Below are 24,406 nucleotides of genomic sequence, written 5' to 3' on the forward strand. Positions count from 1 at the left end.
TTTTAGGAACTTTAGCATGCTTAATGAGCACCATACTTCAGAAAATTATTCCTCATTACAACATTCTGGAAGCACTAAATCAAACAATTGCTTTAGATAGTGATCCTCTATTTCAAAATCCTCAAAACATGAAATCAAACAACTCCTTCAGAAAATTACTATTTCAAAATGTTGAAAGACTAAGATAGTGACCTTTACTGGAAATTTAGGATGTATTGTTTCAGAAACTGTTTCACTGTCAAATGTCTCCATGAAACAATCAAGGTTGGGTAAGATTACTTTGAAGGAATACATGTGGATTACATGTATGTATGTACATACATTTGGATTACTTGTAATCTCATTACTTTTGGATTACATTTCAAAGTAATCCTACCCAGCCCTGGAAACAGTTGCCTGAGAACTAGATTCACTGTTTCAAAAGTTTTGCAAAATAAATTAAACAATTGCTTCAGAATATGATTAACTGTTTCAAGAGCTCTGAAATGATAAATTAACCAAATGTTTTAGAAAATGATTCATCATTTCAAAATGCGCAGAATGGTAAATCAAACGGTTCCTTCAGACTTTGCATAGTTTTTCTGCTTGGAAAAACTGTGATGATGACACCTACAAGACAATTAGAATTTATTTACTCAGAAAACATTTCAGTGTGTGAAATTCCTCAAAAAGCCACATGAAAATGTGTGTAAACTGAATTAAAGATGACACACTCAGACCCGACACCTGCTTGATTTTGTGCTCGGGACCAATGTGTCCTAGCAGACCGACAAGTGGAACACATCAAAAATCAAAATGATGACACTTCATTTGTTATTACTGTTTTCCCCGAGCTTCATCACGGTCTGCGCCATCTGGCAACCAGAGAAATAACATCTCAGCAAAGTCTCACCTGCTTGTTTTTCTGCTCTCTGTAGGATCATGGGTTTGTATGCGTCAGTGGTTCTGGTCATCGGCAAGTTTGTGCGCGAGTTCTTCAGTGGCATTTCCCACACCATCATGTTTGAGGAACTGCCCAACGTGGACCGCATTCTCAAGCTGTGCACGGACATCTTCCTGGTCCGAGAGACGGGGGAGCTGGACCTGGAGGAGGACATGTACGCCAAACTCATCTTCCTCTACCGCTCGCCGGAGACCATGATTAAGTGGACTCGTGAGAAAACTCAGTGAGGGGCAATAGCGTCTCCAGACACTTCATTTGGTGATTCTGGGAGGTTTGGAGGGATCCAACCTGGCAACCCTCTGAGTGAGCAACAGTTTGACTCACTGTGGCTAAAGGTTCTTCCCTCCGGGGCGGTGATGCACTGTTAGCTCACCACTAAAACATGTTTTTGAATTCCAAACTGGTATTTTTTACTCTTGACTGGTAAAACCCAGGAATCAACGTTTGAGCACAAAATTGCCGGTGCTGTATTTATCTTGCGAAACCTGGTTCAGTTTGGCCTCTGGTGGATAAATGAGCAGCTGGTGTCAAGTTGGAGATGCAGCCGTCTTTTAAGACACTTTTACTAAAATCTAGATACAGAAGTTTCCAATCGCTTCAAAAATAAGTACATTTTTAAGCCCCCCACCACCACACACACACACCCACACACCCACACCCACCTTGTTCTCCTCGCTGCTTTTACATTTTTTCCAGTGGCACATTTGGTGGAGAGAAGCTTAAAGTGGCTGCAGCGTTAATCTTAAAAGGGTTTTCCACCGCCAACAACAACAACAACAGCTACTACTACTAAAAGGCACAATCTCACATTTTCAACCTTCTCCAACTGGAACGATTGCATTGTGGGACTGTGCAATATTATCGTTTTGCCACGTTTGGAAGGGCGCGGATGACGGGCAGAGAGGCCAGTTCTGACATCACGGGTCACACAAGAGACGCTTCAGAGACATAACACACACACAAACATTACTACAGAATCATCTTTACATGCCTTATTTTGTTTGTATGAGAAACTGAAACTCTTATCAACTACATATCTTTCTCAGGAAGAGCTGTTCTCACGGTCGTCGTGACACACAAGTTACAACACAACAGAGGAGAAATGCTTAAGTGGCATGAAATTTATATTGTTTGGAAATGCTGTGACATGAAGCGGTATTGTTCTCCAGTTTACTGCTGCAGAGGGGAAATGCGTGAGGCTGAATGTGATCGATCGCAGATTTGTTGCCAATCTTCCAGTCTGAATCGCCTGCAGGTTGGTTCCAGTCGAGACTAGCAGAGGGCTGCTTCTCAATCAGGGTAACGTGCATTAAGTGGTAGACTTGTGCACACCACTTGTGAAACTTTCGCTGTTTTTAAATCATTGGTGAACACCCACAGCTGTGGATTCATTCACAGGGGGGAAGAAACGAGCTCAAACAAAGAATCCTCTCACAGCACAAAGGGCTCAAAAGTGAAGACACCCTTTGATCCAAACTATGCATCAGAATTGTAGCATGAAAGAAAAAAAACTTCATTATTGCCATGACTTTTCATTACGTGTTGTTCATAACATTTTAAGGAACAGGTGACATTGGAATGAAATGTGAAGTTTTACCTGTAAAAGAAATGTGGTATGATAAGATCTGCAAATAAACACTTTTGAGTTTTGCATTTACTCATCGATTCCTCGTTGGAAAGAAACAATTTCTTTCTTTAGTGTTTTGCGCTTTTTGCAGCAGTGAATATTTTTTCCAAGCAATTGTTTTTTTTTTCCACACATATTTTACAATAATAATTTCCTAAACCTATTCATACTATTTCAAAACAGTGATTTTTTTTTCTGAAAAGTGAATCATTTTATTAGTTTCAAATGTTTCAAAACAATTATTTTCTGAAATGAGCGATTCATTTTTTTTATTTTTTGAGCATTTTGAAGCAATCCTTTTCTGAAGCATGTTTCACTTAGTGTTTCTAATATTTTGAAACAATTTTTTTTCTGCGGTAATTGTTTCATTTGCTGTTTTGAAAAAATATATGTTCTGTGCAATATGGGGAGGTGGAAACCTATGAAAATGGACCCAGACCAAATCAGAATGTTGCTACTGCACAAGACTTCTGAAAAAAGTCCTTCTGCAGATCTTAGTATTATTAAAAATTTCAGTCTTGTATGTATTTCAAAGAAAAACCTTGACCACATCATTCAAAACTAATTTGCAAAGTTCCTAGGCAGCTGATACGTGAGTTTCAAGCCTTATTAAATCCACATTCTAATATTGCATGGAACATGTATTTTCACACAGTTCAAAATAATGAAGCATTTTCTGAAGCAGCCAGCTGTTTTATAAAGAAAGTGGTACATTTGGTTCAAGGTTCCTGCCATAAGTTGAATATTTTAGGTAGGCTTTAGTCCTGAAGACTACACCTGTAGCAATAATCCCGCTGCCTTGGTGCTGTTTCATTGTTACATATCAAAATAAATGTATTATTGTGGTTTTTACCATCTTTATTTAACCCCTTGAGCCTTTAAAATAAGAGGTTAAAAGGGTCTCATCGACTACCATCAACAAAGCCGCTCTTTGGGCTACAAAATAACTTATCTGGCGTTTCCTTCTCCCCAGTGCAGCTGATGGAGGTGGGAAGAGTGGCCAAAGGCAGGCAATTGTTTTGGTCGGAAATGTTGGTGCTAGTGCAACATCTAGTGGCACTAAATCATTGATGGCACCTTTAGGAGCAGTAGCCTTGTTAAAGATTAATAGGAAGGAAAGCTGTTCCTGAAGGTTTACGGATGTCCCACTGTCAAATCATCACTTGCACAAGGCTCCTCTCTTTCGGTAAGTGGGCATTTCTGGGACTTGGCATGAGGGAATTACCCACAGTCCAATGATGAGCAAGTTACATTCAAAATGTAATACATTACAGATTACTGGTTACTGTTATTTCAAAGTAACTTGTTAAATTATAATATTACTGTCTGAACTCTAATGGGGTGGCACAGTGGCTTAGTGGTTAGCACTGTTGCCTCACAGCAAGAAGGGATTGCTTCCCATCTGGGCCTTTCTGTGTGGAGTTTGCGTGTTCTCGCCGCCTGTGTTCCCTCTGACTTCCTCCCACTTATGAACACTTGCAGGTAAGGTGACTCTAAACTGGCTGTAGATATGCGTACGTGTTTGTCCATCTGTAGTTGGCCCTGCTGCAGACTCTTGTCCTGTCCAAAGTCTACCCTGTCTCACTCCCTATGGCTGCTGGGATAGGCCACAGTCTCTCCCCCCCCCACCCCCATGGCCCTTGATTGTTGTAATTGGTATAGAAAATTAATTAAATGTAATGCATTACACAACTGCTGCATTACCTCTGAGTTACTTTCACTAAACTAACTGCAGCAGGACTTGGCATTCTAAAATGCCAAAATGAAGTTTACTGCAGTTCATTAGGCATCCACTGGAGGGCGATGTGCTGTAACAATGACTGTAGGCCCTTAGGACTGTTGCGCTCGACACTAGTCCTTGTCTCTGACGGACTGAAAATAATGTATGTCCACCCTACAAATCCATCTGCTTCCAATAACCAGAAATAGCTCTTTTACTTATGTCATTTTTCTCTTTTGCCAAAGGTCCCATGGTGTTTTTCCCCCGATAAACAAAACACTAAATTTCAGGCTAAAAGTGTGTTGTAATGCACATTACTGGACTATGTAATAATATGTGCCTCAGACATCAATGAGCGAAAATGTTCAGCATTTCACCATGTCATTTAGGTCCTTCAAACTTTTTTTCACTAAATGCTTCTGGGGAGCATTAGCATGGCTAAAAACCTTTAGCTTCTGGGGGTCTGGGCCTCCCCAGGGCTCCCAACTACGGCCCTCTTAACCCCCTGCCATTTTAAGCATTTTTATTTATTTGCATATCACATGCTTGATAAAGTGCTCACCATCTCATTTACACCCTTCAGACTATATTTTCAGTAAATGCTTTGGGGTAGCATTAGCATGGTTAAAAACCTTCAACTCCCCAATTATGGCCCTCTTTATTCCCCCCCAAGCATTTTTCTTTATTTGCATTTCACATGCCTGGCAAAGTCCTCATCACACCATTTAGACCATCTTTTATAATGCATTATACCCAACACTGCACAGTTGACAGCACACTGAATGGACAGATTAGGAATGCACATACAAGTGAGACAGTACAAGTCATGCAGGTGGTTTGGACATGTGTAGAGGAGGGACCCAAGGTACATAGGGAGAAGGATGCTGAGGATGGAGGAAAAAGAGGTTTATGGAGGTTGTTGGAGTGACAGAGGAAGATGCTGAGGACAGGGTGAGATGGAAACAGTTGACCTGCTGTGGTGACTCCCAATAGGGGAACAATCAACACAGATTATTTTGAGGGTTCAGGGTTAACATTCAGCAAGGTAGTGCACATGTGGTGGTGTACACATTTGCAGCTGCTTTTATACTCATTGAAGAAAACAGACAATTAAGTTCCACACAAAGGAAATATTTATTGATTGGGGAAAAAAATTGAGATTTTCTTTTTTTTTTTAAAGTATAGAACAGCACAAACTCAAACTAAAAAAAAAAAGAAAAAAGGTATAAACCCTTAAAATATCTAAGGACTATTTCATGACTTTTATTTGCATCAGGCTCAATTCAGTACCCCAATTCAACATAAAAAAAAAAAATCAGAAATGCAGTGAATAATATCAGCGCATGCCCTCATTTACCGATCGTAATAGTTTTAATTTGAGCGTATTGTGAAAATGAGAAATTCAGACACAGCTGCAATTGTTGTGCAAAGCATCACCAACATGTCTGATTGACTGCAACGTCATCAGGAAAAGCAGTGGATACCATTTTACTTTAAGCACATGCGCTTAATGATGATCATAGTAATTATTAGGCTGTTATCAGGCTTGAGTAATTCACAGACACTTAAAACTAATTTGGATTTATTATTTGATTACTTCAAATGTTATTCCATGCATAAACTGATTCTGTAATGTTGCAGTAATATTTACCAGGCCAGAGTTGTGAACACTGAATAACTTAACTCTGTACAAAGACAAATACACATCCAACATCTCATGACATATTGAGAAAATTTCAGATTTTAGTGTATGGTGTAGCAATCCGACACTATCCACAAACAATAACAGCAAAATTTACATCTTCAAAAAACAACAACAAAGGAACATTTACATGTGACAGACTTTCATACTTTATAGAACATGGAATAATAATTTTTTTTAATTACACTGAGGTGCCACCAGTAATAAAGCCCATTTAAAAGGCTCTTCAAATCTTATGCAACACTTAATGTAACTGCTGACATTTCTTTTATTGCTTAAAAAGGACAAACAAAAAAATACTTGATTTTGCACAATATGGATCAAACAGCCTGGAGTTCAACGATGAAGTGGTTTTTGCAGAATGTAGGCTAACACAGCCCTCCTTCATAATCATCCTCCTCCTCAGCAGCAGCTGGTGCCCCACTGGCGCCACCTTGTGGGTTTGCTGCTGATTTCTTCTTTCCTCCTCCGGGTACCCGCAGTGAGATGGCCAGCTTTGCGTACTGTCAGCACAAAAGCATTCAAACGAGTCATCAAGTGCCCTCAGTAAATGGGTGATTCTTTAACTACGGGCACTACTGGCCTTGTAAATGTAATTTCCACCACACCATTGCCTTACAATATAAAGCGCCTTGGGGCAACTGTTTGTTGTGATTTGGCGCTATATACATGTGCTCTGATGTCACTGTTTACCTCCATAGAAACTACCCAAACAATCTTTCATACAAACTGTTTAAAGGGACATTACAGTGTTGTGGTGGAAATTACGGCAATAGTGTGGGACAACTACATTTTGTTTAAAAAAAAAAAAATCACAACAGTTGTATGATACTGAATACCCCAATTATGTTTTGATTATTTTACTGATATTTTATTCAGAGATAGTTTAAAACATTAGAAAAAATGTTTCTTTACCATTCATTTTTATCATTGAAGATCAAAAGTCTGGGTGTGGGACAAGCACAAAACAGCAATATTTGCATATAATGCTGAAAAAAGGTGAAAAAGTCATCATAGACTACTAGAACAAATTTCTTAACACACTTTCATTGTAAAGATAACTATAAAAGTGTGAAATTTCCCCTTTTTTCTGTTTTTCATACAATATGATCAAAGGACATAAGTGCCCGTAGTCTAAGAATCTCCCAAATAAACTGTAAGCAATAAATCACTGTGTGATGTTATTTTTATGCTCTCCAAAATTAGGGAAAAAAAAAAACAAAAAAACAGAGAGCTTCAAGCTTTCTTCAACAGACCACGAGGTCAATTGCAGATTTACGGATGTTGAAATGGAGAAGACACCTGCAGTGCACTCTACATGAGGTGAGCAACAGATGCTAATTGAAGCAAAACGTGGCAGACAAATGCGCAGTGCTGGAGTTATGACTGGAACTGGAAAATTTGACGATCACTCCTGCGTCGGTTCCTCTTCACTGTTTGGTTGAAGGCAGATTTTAAAGTTCTATTACTAACTGATAAGATACTGAATGCCCATGTATTGGCGCATATGGCTGACTTGGCTAAGCCATACAGCATGTGCCGACACATACGCTTCCATCACATGCAGCCAAATTTAGCTTTTTCCTATAGCACATCATTGTTGTGGAGTAGTCTACTGGTTGAGACTTGGCAGCCGAGTTCAAATGAGGCAACAGGACTCGAGACTCACATGTTCTTGACTGCTGATTAAAGGTGTGTAAATTTGTACTTTAAGTTAACTCTTAAGTATATTCTTTGTTACTGTTTTATCTATTACTAGCTGATTACCTGCCCAGAGTGGGTTTGACTCAGACAGAGACTAAAATGAAAACTTCATCTTTACCAACAAAAAAGTGTGGCTCTGTGGGAGACAGCTGCCTCTCTAGTAGCTCTCCAGTTTTACCTTTTTTTTTTTTAGCTTTTTTCTTATCTTTTCTACCCTTCTGTTCTTCTCACAGAATAGAATACAGCAGTTATTTTCATTGTACATGTACAATAGTGTTCAGAATAATAGTAGTGCTATGTAACTAAAAAGATTAATCCAGGTTTTGAGTATATTTCTTATTGTTACATGGGAAACAAGGTACCAGTAGATTCTCACAAATCCAACAAGTCCAAGCATTCATGATATGCACACTCTTAGGGCTATGAAATTGGGCTATTAGTAAAAAAAAGTAGAAAAGGGGGTGTTCACAATAATAGCAGTGTGGCATTCAGTCAGTGAGTTCGTCAGTTTTGTGGAACAAACAGGTGTGAATCAGGTGTCCCCTATTTAAGGATGAAGCCAGCACCTGTTGAACATGCTTTTCTAATTGAAAGCCTGAGGAAAATGGGACGTTCAAGACATTGTTCAGAAGAACAGCGTAGTTTGATTAAAAAGTTGATTGGAGAGGGGAAAACTTATACACAGGTGCAAAAAATTATAGGCTGTTCATCTACAATGATCTCGAATGCTTTAAAATGGACAAAAAAAAAAACAACCAAAAAAAAACCCAGAGACGCGTGGAAGAAAACGGAAAACAATCATCAAAATGGATAGAAGAATAACCAGAATGGCAAAGGCTCACCCATTGATTAGCTCCAGGATGATCAAAGAGTCTGGAGTTACCTGTAAGTGCTGGGACGCCTGTGTGAAGCTAATTTATTTGCAAGAATCCCCCGCAAAGTCCCTCTGTTAAATAAAAGACATGTGAAGAGGTTACAATTTGCCAAAGAACACATCAACTGGCCTAAAGAGAAATGGAGGAATATTTTGTGGACTGATGAGAGTAAAACTGTTCTTTTTGGGTCCAAGGGCCGGAGACAGTTTGTGAGATGACCCCCAAATGCCCTTGAAATGGGTGTTTCAACAAGACAATGACCCCAAGCACACTAGTAAATTAGCAAAATCTTGGTTCCAAACCAACAAAATTAATGCCTCGCAGATGTGAAGAAATCATGAAAAACTGTGGTTATACAACTAAATACTAGTTTACTGATTCACAGGATTGCTAAAAAAAGCAATCTGAACATAATAGTTTGAGTTTGTAGCGTCAACAGCAGATGCTACCATTATTGTGAACACCCCCTTTTCTACTTTTTTTTTACTAACAGCCCAATTTCATAGCCTTAAAAGTGTGCATATCATGAATGCTTGGTCTTGTTGGATTTGTGAGAATCTATTAAATCTACTGGTACCTTGTTTCCCATGTAACAATAAGAAATATACTCAAAACCTGGATTCATGTTTTTAGTCACATAGCACTACTATTATTCTGAACACTACTGTATACAATGAAATTTGTCCTCTGCATCTATTACAGCTAGACATAATCTAACCACTAGGAGCAGTGAGCAGCAACAGTCCAGCGCCCGGGGTCCAACTCCAGATGTAGAGACGCTGCCTTGGTCAGGGGCAGAGAAAGGAGCAAACCTTCAATAAGCATGTTTTTGATTGTGGGAGGAAAGCGGAGTGCCAGGGGAAACACGCAAACTCCACACAGAAATGGCGAGAAGCAATTCCAAAACCTTTTTGCTGCAAGGGACCAGTGCTAACCACTAAGCCACCATGCTGCCTAGCCTAATGAAGACATTATGTGCTTTATACATATCCAATGGATATTTTTAACTTTCTCAGGGCTGTGAAATGAAAATTTTAAAATCCGAGGAAAATTCGCAGGGGGCCTGGGGGGCGCAGCTCCCCAGGAGCCGGGGTCTAGGGCCTTGTGGGCCCCAGAAACCAAATTAAATTTTCATCTACTGATACATTTTCAACATCTCCTGGAAGAACAAATCTCAAAATTAGTGCATATTTAAATGATCCTAGATTCAACCTTTCATTTGAACCATCAATGATCATGTTGAAATAACAGAATATGACATGGAAGTAGGACCTGGTATGATTTTCCTTTTAATTGTAAACCAAATTATGCATTAACTCACAACAATTAAACTACATGAAATTCATGAAGACTGAAAAGGCTGTTAAACCATGTCAAAAACTACAGCTAAAGATTGTAGAATATTTTAAAAATCAGGGTAAAATATCAATAACATACCTTAAAAAGCCACACATTATTGTGTAAATTCCTGTAAATCCACTCAAAGCCACAGTCTTTTTTTTCCGCATGAAAAAAGTCTACATTAATAAAAATTAATTTACATTGTTGTGTAAATTCATGTAGCCTAAATTCATTCAAAGCCACAATGTCTTTTTTTTTTTTTCAATGAAAGAAAATCTAGATTAATGAAAGAAAAAAAAAAAAGGCACATAATCTTTTCTGAAATCCTGTTTGAACAGCACAATGTTTATTTTCCAGAGAGAGAAAAAAAAAAAATTCTTACCAGTTCACTTTTCCCATTTATCTTTCAGGTGTGTTAATGAAGCCAGCAACAATTCCACGGATTCTTGTCCTTATCAGACTTTTTCAAACCGTCTTTCTCGTCATCTTCGCTCTGTCTGATGTCGCTCCGTGACACAGACATGCTGCAAAATTATTCTTTTAAAAACTTCAAAGTTCTAAAAGTGTGCGATGTCCACATGCTACGTTTAGCTAAGCTTCACACAGGAGCCACACAACGTCAACGCAGCAACCAACCAGTCCCGCTTTACGACAACTGTCGTAACAGCTATGCTTTGAGTGGCATTTTTCCTCCGCGAATCTCCGCGGATCCGAGGAAACATATGTATCTGTAACACAGAGATCAGTGTCCGCGAACTTATAAAACTTGCATGATGTCATAAAAAAGAACGTTTTGCGATAAGCATTTTAAAAACTCAGTAACGATCACGATTAAAGAGTACAACACTAACACCCCCCCACCACGCCCACAGCCCTGCTTTCTAACGCGAACAGGAGCCAGCTTTTTTTTTCTAAGTTATTCAAAAGAGGAACTGCTGGCTCTGAAAACAAAGGAATTAGCCAGGATATGACACCCCATCCCAGCAGAGGTGAGGAGGAGACCCAGGGGCTGCAAGGCTGGGCTAAGCTAAAGGCTAGGCTAGCAGACAACTGGAAGCGCTACAAACCATTGATTCCCTCTGTGATCAAGGGAAATGTGAACTCGCTGCTGAACAAGATCGACGAGCTGTCCGCACTGAAAAACCAGTGGATTTACAACCCCAATTCCAATGAAGTTGGGACGTTGTGTGAAATGTAAATAAAACAGAATACAATGATTTGCAAATCCTCTTCAACCTATATTCAATTGGATACAACACAAAGACAAGATATTTAATGTTCAAACTGATAAACTTTTTGTGCAAATATTTGCTCATTTTGAAATGCATGCCTGCAACACATTTCAAAAAAGTTGGGACGGGGCAACAAAATACTGAGAAAGTTGATGAATGCTCAAAGAACACCTGTTTGGAAACAGGTGAGTATCATGATTGGGTATAAAAGGAGCATCCCCAAAAGGCTCAGCCATTCACAAGCAAAGATGGGGTGAGGATCAACACTTTGTGAACAACTGCGTGACAAGATAGTCCAACAGTTTAACAATGTTTCTCAATGTTCAATTGCAAGGAATGTAGGGATTCCATCATCTACAGTCCATAATGTAATCAGAAGATTCAGAGAATCTGAAGAATTTTCTACACGTAAGCGGCAAGGCCGAAAACCAACACTGAATGCCCGTGACCGTCGATCCCTCAGGGGGCACTGCATTAAAAAGCGACTTCATTGTGTAAAGGTTTTTACCGCGTGGGCTCAGGAACACTTCAAAAAACTATTGTCAGTTAACACAGTTCGTCGCTACATCTACAAGTGCAAGTTAAAACTCTACCATGCAACGCAAAAGCCATACATCAACAACATCCAGAAACACTGCCACCACATTCTCTGGGTGCGAGCTCATTTGAAATGGACAGACTCAAAGTGGAAAAGTGTACTGTGGACTGATTAGTCCACATTTCAAATTGTTTTTGGAAATCATGGACGTCGTGTCCTCCGGACAAAAGAGAAAAAAAGACCATCCAGATTGTTTAATCAATCAATCAATTTTTTTTTATATAGCGCCAAATCACAACAAACAGTTGCCCCAAGGCGCTTTATATTGTAAGGCAAGGCCACACAATAATTATGTAAAACCCCAACGGTCAAAACGACCCCCTGTGAGCAAGCACTTGGCTACAGTGGGAAGGAAAAACTCCCTTTTAACAGGAAGAAACCTCCAGCAGAACCAGGCTCAGGGAGGGGCAGTCTTCTGCTGGGACTGGTTGGGGCTGAGGGAGAGAACCAGGAAAAAGACATGCTGTGGAGGGGAGCAGAGATCGATCACTAATGATTAAATGCAGAGTGGTGCATACAGAGCAAAAAGAGAAAGAAACAGTGCATCATGGGAACCCCCCAGCAGTCTACGTCTATAGCAGCATAACTAAGGGATGGTTCAGGGTCACCTGATCCAGCCCTAACTATAAGCTTTAGCAAAAAGGAAAGTTTTAAGCCTAATCTTAAAAGTAGAGAGGGTGTCTGTCTCCCTGATCTGAATTGGGAGCTGGTTCCACAGGAGAGGAGCCTGAAAGCTGAAGGCTCTGCCTCCCATTCTACTCTTACAAACCCTAGGAACTACAAGCAAGCCTGCAGTCTGAAAGCGAAGCGCTCTATTGGGGTGACATGGTACTACGAGGTCCCCAAGATAAGATGGGACCTGATTATTCAAAACCTTATAAGTAAGAAGAAGAAGATCCAAGATTTCTCACAGTATTACTAGAGGTCAGGGTAATGCCATCCAGAGTAAGGATCTGGTTAGACACCATGTTTCTAAGATTTGTGGGGCCAAGTACAATAACTTCAGTTTTATCTGAATTTAAAAGCAGGAAATTAGAGGTCATCCATGTCTTTACGTCTGTAAGACATTCCTGCAGTTTAACTAATTGGTGTGTATCCTCTGGCTTCATGGATAGATAAAGCTGGGTATCATCTGCGTAACAATGAAAATTTAAGCAATGCTTTCTAATAATACTGCCTACTGCATTTAATCATTAGTGATTGATCTCTGCTCCCCTCCACAGCATGTCTTTTTCCTGGTTCTCTCCCTCAGCCCCAACCAGTCCCAGCAGAAGACTGCCCCTCCCTGAGCCTGGTTCTGCTGGAGGTTTCTTCCTGTTAAAAGGGAGTTTTTCCTTCCCACTGTCGCCAAGTGCTTGCTCACAGGGGGTCGTTTTGACCGTTGGGGTTTTTACGTAATTATTGTATGGCCTTGCCTTACAATATAAAGTGCCTTGGGGCAACTGTTTGTTGTGATTTGGCGCTATGTAAATAAAATTGATTGATTGATTGATTGATTGATTAAGGGAAGCATGTATAAAGTGAATAAAATTGGTCCTAGCACAGAACCTTGTGGAACTCCATAATTAACCTTAGTCTGTGAAGAAGACTCCCCATTTACATGAACAAATTGTAATCTATTAGATAAATATGATTCAAACCACTGCAGCGCAGTGCCTTTAATACCTATGGCATGCTCTAATCTCTGTAATAAAATTTTATGGTCAACAGTATCAAAAGCAGCACTGAGGTCTAACAGGACAAGCACAGAGATGAGTCCACTGAGGCCATAAGAAGATCGTTTGTAACCTTCACTAATGCTCTTTCTGTACTATGATGAATTCTGAAACCTGACTGAAACTCTTCAAATAGACCATTCCTCTGCAGATGATCAGTTAGCTGTTTTACAACTACCCTTTCAAGAATTTTTGAGAGAAAAGGAAGGTTGGAGATTGGCCTATAATTAGCTAAGATAGCTGGGTCAAGTGATGGCTTTTTAAGTAATGGTTTAATTACTGCCACCTTAAAAGCCTGTGGTACATAGCCAACTAATAAAGATAGATTGATCATATTTAAGATCGAAGCATTAATTAATGGTAGGGCTTCCTTGAGCAGCCTGATAGGAATGGGGTCTAATAGACATGTTGATGGTTTGGAGGAAGTGACTAATGAAAATAACTCAGAACAATCGGAGAGAAAGAGTCTAACCAAATACCAGCATCACTGAAAGCAGCCAAAGATAACGATATGTCTTTGGGATGGTTATGAGTAATTTTTTCTCTAATAGTTAAAATTTTATTTCCAAAGAAAGTCATGAAGTCATTACTAGTTAAAGTTAAAGGAATGCTCGGCTCAATAGAGCTCTGACTCTGTCAGCCTGGCGACAGTGCTGAAAAGAAACCTGGGGTTGTTCTTATTTTCTTCAATTAGTGATGAGTAGTAAGATGTCCTAGCTTTACGGAGGGCTTTTTTATAGAGCAACAGACTCTTTTTCCAGGCTAAGTGAAGATCTTCTAAATTAGTGAGACGCCATTTCCTCTCCAACTTATGGGTTATCTGCTTTAAGCTGCGAGAATATTAGAATATCGATTGATGAAGAGACAACTGTATGTGTGTATATGTCCTTTTTGTATACTTAATGATAATCATAATAAAATTGTTGCAGACTTTGTCTTAAAAGAGAAGAGTGGACATTAACGTGTTAATGCTAAGAGTATTTACAACAACTAACCCACAGTGTTAAACATTGCAACTCTATCAGTAAATGAAAAAGTGAGTGAATGTGTGAAGATGGTGACTGATGTGGTGCTAAAGCATCATCCCATATAGAAACACATGTCCACAGCAGGCGCTCCTTACCCTGACTCTAAGTGCTAGCGTGGAAGTGGTACTCACATCATTATCCATGTACTTCAGTAAAGGTGAATTGCACACACGATAGACCTGGTCCTCATCTTGTTCATCGTAGCCCTGCAGCAGTGTCTCCATGGCAACACAATCTTCGCTTCCACTGTAGCCGGGTAAACTGGCAGAGGTCAATCAACATATGATCATTAAGCGATGTTGGCGTTACACCATGAAGAATGGATAATGTAATGGAAAAAATATCAATTTTCATGATGGGTTATACAGGACTAGTGGGGAGTGTCACATGACCAAAGTGTCTTCAGGTTTTCACTCCAACCAGTCACTTCAGCTGAAAATTGCACCGATGGATTTTGGTTGTAATGGAAACCTGTGGATGCATGGTCCTCCCTGAGTGACAGACAGGTCTCAGACACCAGCAGGACACAGATCGGACAGAAAGTGGTTAAACATACCTGTAACTTTCTCGCACGCATTTATCAGCCGCGACGTAGTCGCCTCTGTGAAGGTGAATCAGAACTTGGGCCGTTGTTTTCTGAAGAATGACACGTATAGACCGACATGGATAATTAAAAAAAAAAATGTAGGCTCCTTTCTCCACACATACATGGTCAGAGCTTTTGATGCATTTTTCGACTTCATCAGTCTAAGAGATTAGCAATGGTCAGTTTGTTTACAGTCCCCAAAAAAACCCAAACATAATGTTACCAACAGTGCCATACAAAAGTCTGGGAACCCTTAACCTTTTACACATTAAATAAATGGTATGACATCAAATAAAAAAATGCATTCATTTTGTTTTTAAATGCAATTTGTCATTTGAATTCACGGAAAGATAAACTCACAGTCACAATAAAACCCACCTTGAAACACATGGGAAAGTTCTCAATCTCTTTGTACATGTTCTTCTCTTTCTGCACGGCAGCTGCTGCTTCATCCAGCCTGGTAGGACAGATGAGAGAGAATCATCATCAGAGCACACTGTTTTTAGTGGTTCTCTACTGAACCATGTCTACAGGGGTCTTTTAATCCCTCTTGACCAGACGAGAAACAATTTGGGGTTGTGTGATGCAAAACTGTCACAGTAGCTGGAGAATCTAAATATGTTAATCTGAATAATTTGAAGAATTAGTAAAGAAGACAAAAAAAATTATTATTATTCAAGGGCAAACAAACGCACCCATCAGAAGTTTGTGATGTACTTTTTTGCTTCCTACAGTCATGTTGGGAGAAAAAAAAAAAAATTTTGATTAATCGTTTTGCGTCCCTTTTTTTTTGGCTGTTGTTATGTCGGGTGAATCAGCACTCACAGTGTTTTAAAGGGTGGCAGTGGGAACAGACTATGCAGCTCAGCCAACACCTCCTTACACTATCCTCAGCCAGGCCTCCTACACAGTTCAACCAAGAAATAAGTTAGTGGTGGGTGGGGAAGCAGCCAAACTGCAGTGAAGCTTTTTAGATGTAAAAGTTATCTTCCAAACAATAAAAACACATTAATTTACATGGTTTTTAGGTATTTATTTCACACAGTAATGCAAAGACTGCACTTTTTCAAAGATTTCAGATAGGCCAATGAAGCCGCTTACAATCAGCAAGGTGGTGGCTAAGCAGTTAGTGTGCTTGTTTCTAGTGCGGAAGGTTCCTGGTTCAACACCACTACTGCCGATTCTCCACATAATGGTGAATTGCATCAAGTATAATGTTTGTGCCAGATTGGAAAGAAAGGAGAAGCTTTTTTCTTGTGCCCCCCCCCCTTTTTTTAGGGCAACTAAAGGGCAAACTTTTCTTGGAGCTGTAACAAATGCCAAAGGTGTGTGATGGGGAGTGGGCAGGAAGGGTGTGTGTGGGAAACTTTTGAATTTCCGTGTGTGTCTGTAAATTGCTTCTGGTGCCTTTTCAGAAGAAAAATAAGAATGGAGGTCCTTATTATACAAATAATTCACCTCGTTGAATGCACATTCCATCTTTCACCTCATGAAATATTCATACCATTGAACGAATGAAAAACCATTCATTATTTGCCGCCCTCGTTGCTCCCAGTGTGTAGTGAGTACCTTGTATGGCAGCACCCTCACATCAGGGTGAATGTGAGGCATTATTTGTCCATTTCATTTGTTTGCTAAAATGCATAAAATTTGATATTTTATTAATTTAGAAACAAAACAAAAGGGATTTACATTTTGGTGTGTGTCACTGGTCCTTTGATGTCAAGAGGTTCCAAACAGTCCAACACAAATTTTAAATAGCAGTCCAATCCAATCCAAAATTGTTCTCAGTCAACTTGCCATAACAGTCAGAGAGTTCAAAAGTAATCCTGATGTTGTAGTCCATAGCTGATACCATGCACTGACTTCTTCGTTCGTATTCTTCTGTTTTTCTTAGTCCAGTGAAAATTTGCAACAGAAATTTGTTGAGCTCTTCATCTGACAGCGGTTCTACTTTAGGTAGATACATCCCAGTGAATATTGCAAATGCCTCCAGATGGCTTACGGCCTACTGGATTTGTTTTTTCTTTTGTGTTAGAAGAATGAGCAGCAACCATTAATAACCTGTGATATTTCAGAGTTAAGTGAATTTTTCTGAGCTTGACCTGACATGGGACAAAACGGTTTGGGATAGTGACAAAAGAGACAAAATTCAACAACAAAAAAAAAAAGACAAAATTCCTAGAAAAAAAATAATAAAACAAAATAAATCAACAAAAATGACTAAAAAGTGACAAAATGCAACAAAAAAATGACAAATCAACACAAATTACCCAAAAACAACCAAAAATAAAAACAGTTTTCTGGGTCATCCCTGGGCCTCCTCCAAGTTACAGCTGGCTGTGAGACCTCTCCACCAAATGACCTGAATCAACTCAGCTGGCTCCTTTTGATGCGAAGAATAAGCGGTTTTACTCACAGTCCATCATGGATATGCAAAAGTCTCACCCTGTCACTGAATGCAAATCTGGGTGCCCTACAGAGGAACCTCATTGTCACTGCGTGTATCCACGACCTTGTTTTCTGGTTCACTACCCAAATGTCATGACAATAGGCAAGATAAATCGAGAGTCTTGCTTTCTGGCTAAGCTCTTTCTTTACCGCGATGGTCCGGTACAGCATTCAGCAGACTACACCCAGCACGGATCCATCTATTGATCTCACGCATCATCTTACCCCTGCTCGTGCATAAGGCCCTAAGATACTATGCCACCGCAACCCGTGAATGACTGGTGTTTTAAAGCAGTGTACTGTTCACACTAGTGTCACATAACAGATAATTAACAAAAATGAGTATGAACCTCCTGAAAAAAATAAGCCTGGGGGGGAGATAAAATAAGATTCATGTCACTACATCCAGTTGTGTGGATGCAGCGTAACAATATGCAGGACAGACAAGGTAGCATACGATTTCAGCTTTCCATCCTGCTTACCGTTTTAACCTGATCAGAAGTCTGGAGGCTTTGCCCAGAAGTTCAACGGCCTGACGCAAACGGTCCTCATTCTACAAACACAAAACATGAATGCAAACAGCAACAAGAAACTAAATCATCAATCAGCAAAGAGTTAACAATTCAGTCGTACCTCAAACACACCTGCTGCCTTCTGATATAGATCCACAGCTTTCTCCAGGTTTATCGGTTCAATCAGTCTGGGAAAATTATGAATACATTTTAGACAAAAAAGGAAATCAAACCGTTCTCCTGCCTGGTATCGCTCACCCCACCTGATATACAGTCGAACTGAAAAGTACACTGCCTCCTAACACTCTACAGTCATCCATAATTCTTTCGTCTAATATCATTCAGTCAATAAAATGCCTCAGGTGTGGAAAAAAAAGTATTTATTTTACTTTCCAGCCCTGTCCAGAGCCATGGCTGCAGTATCAGGTGTTCCATTTTCCATGTACATCATGCACGCTTTCTCTATGTACTGGATAGCCTCGGACATCTTCTTAAGATCCTGTTGCAGAACAGACACAGCAAAATTTTAGTCTGCAGACACGTTATCTCAACTGCAGTTCAGTGTTTACACTCACCTTCATCATCATACCTGCCTGTTCAATTGCCCTAAGACAGAAGACAGTTTTAATTTAAAATGTAGCGCCAATACCTGGTACTGATTAAAAACAAATAAAAGAGACAAATCAAATATTACAAACTTTGCCAAAACCTCATCTTCCCAAAACTACAGATTCAGGATTGAGATGTCCTCCACATCTTTAATTAAAACTAAAAATATATGTTCACAGTGAAGTGGTTAGCTTAATGAACATAACATTACCGACATCTGAACCTAAGGTAACGGTTTTGTGTGTCCTTTTTTGTCATATAAATAAATAAATTCATATACAGCTCAGTCTGGCAGATCACAATATAGCCCCAAACCAAATTACACACTGATTGGTATTAATAGTTTATTACTACAGGGCAAATGGACCAAAATGCCTTATCATTTTGTTATGGAACTATTACAATCGATTCATGAGCAAAACTAGAGCACCTCCACCAACACTAGTTTCCAATTCCACAAATTTTTACCTGGAAAAAAATTTTCAAGGTCAAAGTTGTTAGAAGTGGCTTTTCATAAGTTAAAATATAATACAAAATATAGATCAAAAGGGCTTTTCAATGTTAAAAGGAATAAAATATCCACTAAATCTGCAATACGGATCAGATGGGGATCAAACTTAGTCTATTCATTGAAAGTGCCAGTTTGCACCTCATTGTCACATATGAGAGCGATTTAGGCACTTTTGATTGAGATATAATGCAAAATGTACAACAAATGGGCTTTTCAATATTAAATTCAAATGTCCACAAAATCCACAATCCGGATCAGACATTGTCAGATGATAGTGCGTGACAATCTGCACCTCAGTTTCAAATATGACAGTGATTTAGGCACGTTTGATTAATATATCTTGTAAAATATACATTAAATGAGGTTTTCAGTGTTAAATTTAAATGGACATAAAATCTGTAATCTGGAACAGATCCGACTCAAACTTTGTCAGTCGATAAAGGAGACATCCTTCATAACACACTGAAATATGAAAGAGATTTGATCTTTTTTGACAGAGGTATTATTTTTTTTAAATGCATATTAAAAATTAGTTCAGTGTTAAAGATAGGGATTTTCCAATTTTTGAAAATGATTTTTCCTGAATTTGTCCTTTGACCTATGACCTTGAAAATTTAAGCAGTTCTTGCCTATCAGGATATGAATCTTTAGAAAAAAAAATTATAACGATATATGAAAAATTGTGGGCTCCAGGCTGTTCACAAACAGACAAACAAACAAACGTTGGCTGAGGTTATCATGATGTAGATCAGTCCCAAAATGTAATCAGCACCACTAACTGTGATGGAGGTCTGTCAATAACACATTGAGGTATCTCATCCACACTAAGAAAACTAAATAAAATACAGAGCTTACAAAAAAACACAAAATACTTACTTTGCAGCATGAAAGAGTCTGGATGAGAAGTTAAGAAAATTTTAATATCTGATATGAATCAGTGTGAATGTAGAAGAACTCAAACGTCTCAAAAAGTCAGTGTTAATATTCAGGGTAGAATCTGTCCATCTGGATACATTTAGATATTACGCAATCAGATCTGAGACAACAGCACACAACTACATCTGGGACATCTGGGCTCAAAAGCATCTTAACAGTGAACATCTGGTCAGCATTGTGGAACATATTGTGTTGTTTTGTGGAGTCTGCTGAGTGCTTGACAGTGTGATTGCAGGTCCTGGGGTGGAGTGGCTTCCTACAGTCTTGATATTGCTCTGTGTGTTTTGTGAGGAGGCAACAGTGAGGATACGCCTTGTTTTCTGTGTGGTACTCCGCTTCCTTCAGATAAGCATCCTTTGCTTGTTCATACTGCTTAGCATTCTTGAAGCACACAGCTAGAAAGCAGCACACAGAACAGAGTAGAACAGAAATACTGCACAGTACTTGCACAGGTTCATGATACATGCAAAGTGGAATTCTTCAGCTGTTCTCTCTGCCAGATCAGAAAAGAATGAAATAATGTAGAGTGCTGTCAAAATGTGTGTGCCCTCTTGGGCTTTTGTACATTCAAATTCAAAAATTCAAATTTATATAATTTATATAGCGCCAATTCACAATGAAATCGTGAATTGGCGCTATATAAAATATATAAATTGGCAAAATTCGGTTTGCGTTTATTACATGTAGGGTTCTCACCAGCGCAGTTGAACATAGGGGCCCCTATGCTGTGATTTGGATCCCCTCCTATGCTGTGATTTGGATCCCCTCCTATGCTGTGATTTGGGCCCCTATGCTGTGATTTAATCAGCATAGGGGGCTTTTATGTTTTTTTTTTCTTTCCTTTTTTAAAGGACATGTTGCACGCTATTTAACAACCCAGTTAGCAACACAAAGTGGCCCTCAAAATGTAGGAAATAGTGTTTCAAAGGGTTAAAAACTTAATAATTTTCCTGGGGAGGGGGATGCCCCTGGACCCTCCTACATTACTCACCCCTGCAACGCTTGTTGTGTGGCTGTACCCCGCTAAGTTCCCCCCTATGCTGTGAAAAAAATCCTTTTTGAGAACACTGACATGTTAATTTTTTTATTACCCAAAGAAAAAACAGGCTTCTTTAAATAACAATTTGTAAAATTATGTCCTTTAAACTCAAAAACAAACCATATCTCTACAACATGACGTCAAAGCCAAAGTAATGGTGTGAACAATTACTTGTCCTCATTAGTAGAACGCAACAAAATCATCACGTTTACATTGGGTTTTCAACAAGTCAGGGTAGAATACGTCTTAAACTTAGTTTCCATCAATCATCAAAAAATATAAACAGTATGGTAAATCTGGCTAGAGTAGGTGGTTCTCACAAACTGAGTGACCCTGTAATTAGAAACTAGTGAGATAAGCCACCAAGACACCCACAACAACTCTGAAGGAGTTACAGGCTTCTGAGGCTGTGAGTGAAGAAACCATGCAGAGTGAAATGTTACACCTTAATGGTGGAGTAGAACAGAGAAGGATTTTCTTAAAACCAAGACATGAACTCTACTAGAAAGATTAGTTTGTCAGAAAAGCACACGGGGCATTCAAGCCTACATTTGGCTCATTTTTAGTTTTTTTTTCTTGGTATGTAAATCCTGCTCTGTTCCATTCCACTGTCACGTACTGAGATTACCCCATACCAGATTTATATATTTGTAATCTGCGTGTTCGCAAAAACAGCAAGTTTGTTCTGTACTAAGGTTACCATTTTTGTGTGCGGACCAAAATCAGGTTTACTTTAGTGGGGGGGGGGGGGGGGGCATGCTGTGATATGCCCACCTCTTCCAAAATTTCTCAGATAGTCACACGACTGAAAAGCCACCAAAAGCCATCTGAATCTTCCAAATGGTGGAAGAGGTGGGCATCATTTTTCAGAGTCCAGCATGTCCTGTGAGACTTTAACACAGAGTTGTTTTTGCTCTGTCGGCAGCTTCGTGCCGAAGCCATCAGCATGAATTTCGATGCAACTCTTTTCATGGCCAAATCTTCTGTCACAGTGGAATGTGCCAAAAAAGTGCTGATGTCCACCTCTTCCGCAATTTCTCGGATAGTCACACAACGGTCCCGCATCACCACAGCGTTCACTTTGGAAATGATCTGGTCATTTCAGCGTGTTGATGGCCGACCGGAGCGCGGCTCGCTCTCCACCGTTGTGTGGACATCTTTAAACCGGTTGTACCGCTCCTTAATCTGTCTGATGCCCATAGGATCGTCACCAAAAGCCGTCTTAATAATCCGAATGGTTTCCACCTGGCTGTCGCTCAGTTTCTGGCAAAATTTGATGCAGTCGCGCTGCTCCAGTCGTTCCGCCATTTCCTTGCAAAGAAAAAACGACGAGAGACTGCACCCATCCTCACACAAAGGCTGCTTACCAGCAAATGACGCAATCAACAGGCGTGAAAAAATTCACGCATGCGCACGAAGGTTTAAGGTTGGCTCATGCAAGCACACGTGATTCAAATCCATCAGGTTTTTGCAAAAAATAAAAAGGTCGGATACTTTTCTAACAGACCTCATAAGCTGTGTGGAGGCATTTGCAATATTTGCTGGGACGTCTGTAGCTGAAATACAAGCACTGTCAAATGAAGAGCTCGACAAATTTCTGTTGTGGGTTTTCACTGGACTGAGGAAAGCAGACTAGCAGTCTGTACACGAAGAAGACAATGTACTGCATCAGCTACGGACTACAGTGTATCTGACTGTTTTTGAAAGTTGACTGAGAACAATTCTGGATTGGATTGCTATTTAAAGTTTGTGCTGGATTGTTTGGAACTGCTTCACATCAAAGAACCAGTGACACACACCAAAATGCAAGTGCCTTTTCTCTTGTTTATAAAATATAATTATAATAAAATAAAATAATAAAAATACAATATAAATGTAATAAAATATCAAATGACGAGGATCTATTTTAGGTGATATATAAAACAAATAATGAATGTTTTTCATTTGTGTAATGGAAAGAATGTTCCATTAAACGAGGCGCTCATAAACATTCATTATTTGTATAGCATTACACTAAAGGGCACACATATGTAATCAACATTGTTTTTGTCTTATATGTTGCAGAGATTAGTTGCATCACTTCAGAAAATTTAACATAAAATAGCATTTTTAATCCTCTTCAGCCCAGGCAAAATTATAATTTTTTTTTTTTTTTAAACATTTTACAAACTTCATGTCTTGACAGTAGCAAGGCTCCCATTTTGACTTAAATGGGAATTCATGCAGATACAGTTTGTCCAGAGTAGGTTCTGTGATGAATGATATGTACACAACTTAATCATCGGTCTTATGAGACGGTTTCACAGTGCAGCAAAGTACAGAAGAGTTGGGAGAGGGAGGATTAATATTTGATGTTATTACAAAAAAATCACATCTGTAAAATATCAAGGGGTCAGAAACATTTTAACAGCACTGTATACCAAATAAATAATAATAATAAATAGAAAAAAATAGTACACCACCACTCAGAAAGATAAAACAAACATTGTACAACAGCAAATCTTAGCATACATAAGTAAATAAGATGTAGCTTGATCGGGCATTAATCATCACCACAACAACAACAGGAAGGAATCTGGTTTATTTTGGTGTACCTGCTTTGGCATATTCTGAAGCAGCACTGTCATAATCTGGTTTCCACTTTGTCAGACTTGTCTTCAGGCTACAAAATCAATATATGATGACAGTTTAAAACAGACGAAGCCATTTATTTTCTCAAATTCTGATCACACTTAAATCACTACAGACGGCGTTTAATTAAAGGTTACTATGAAAACATGACAGTGGCCTTTCCTGCTTGAAGCTAACAGCAGCACTGTGACACTACATTCTTACCAGGAAACGACTCACCATTTTTCTGCTTTAGCTATGTGTTCGTGCGCCTCGTTGATTTTCTGAGCAGCCATGCCGACGTTTAAGTCGTTAGAATGTTGACCAATAAATCAGATATATAATGTCTGCGACGTTTTCCTCGATGTTTGGATGACAGCGACAACTCCTCCTCAATGCAACGTCACCTCCTGTCGCAGGTTACGGGAGCCGCTGAGGATCAAACCAAACGGTCGCTGAATGAGAACAACTGAGAGCAACTGAGGCTACGTGTGCAAATTTTAAAACGTATTAAAAATAGCAAGCATTTGCTTCAAAATGTCACTTTCATTTCAAAATGCCATGCGCACAGTCACCCGAGGTGTGACTGTGGACGTAAAAAATTAGTAAAATAAGTACCAGTGACGGATCTAGAGGGAGGCTGATGGGGCTGCAGCCCCCCCCCCCC

At 39.4% G+C, this 24,406-nt stretch overlaps 2 protein-coding genes across 2 annotated transcripts in view; one reads left to right on the forward strand and one right to left on the reverse strand.

Moving 5' to 3' along the window:
* LOC117521141 (piezo-type mechanosensitive ion channel component 2) overlaps positions 1-2,600 on the forward strand; it is a 249,903-nt gene extending 247,303 nt beyond the window's left edge. The window contains exon 53 of the mRNA XM_034182477.1: positions 918-2,600. Within this exon, the coding sequence (XP_034038368.1) occupies positions 918-1,170 (253 nt within the window). The 3' untranslated portion in view covers positions 1,171-2,600. The remainder of the gene's footprint in view (positions 1-917) is intronic.
* Positions 2,601-6,008: 3,408 nt separating this feature from the next.
* napgb (N-ethylmaleimide-sensitive factor attachment protein, gamma b) lies at positions 6,009-24,161 on the reverse strand. Its single transcript, XM_034183439.1, has 12 exons — positions 23,980-24,161; positions 23,724-23,791; positions 20,401-20,485; positions 20,031-20,048; positions 18,610-18,640; positions 18,424-18,533; positions 18,156-18,222; positions 18,005-18,075; positions 15,450-15,528; positions 15,042-15,121; positions 14,617-14,746; positions 6,009-6,495 (listed from the first exon to the last, which is right to left on the reverse strand). Exons 1-12 carry the CDS (start codon positions 24,033-24,035, stop codon positions 6,361-6,363), a joined length of 930 nt encoding a protein of 309 aa, XP_034039330.1. The 5' UTR covers positions 24,036-24,161; the 3' UTR covers positions 6,009-6,360.
* Positions 24,162-24,406: the final 245 nt, after the last annotated feature.

Source organism: Thalassophryne amazonica, chromosome 12 (genome assembly GCF_902500255.1).
Source record: "Thalassophryne amazonica chromosome 12, fThaAma1.1, whole genome shotgun sequence".
Lineage (NCBI taxonomy): Eukaryota > Metazoa > Chordata > Actinopteri > Batrachoidiformes > Batrachoididae > Thalassophryne > Thalassophryne amazonica.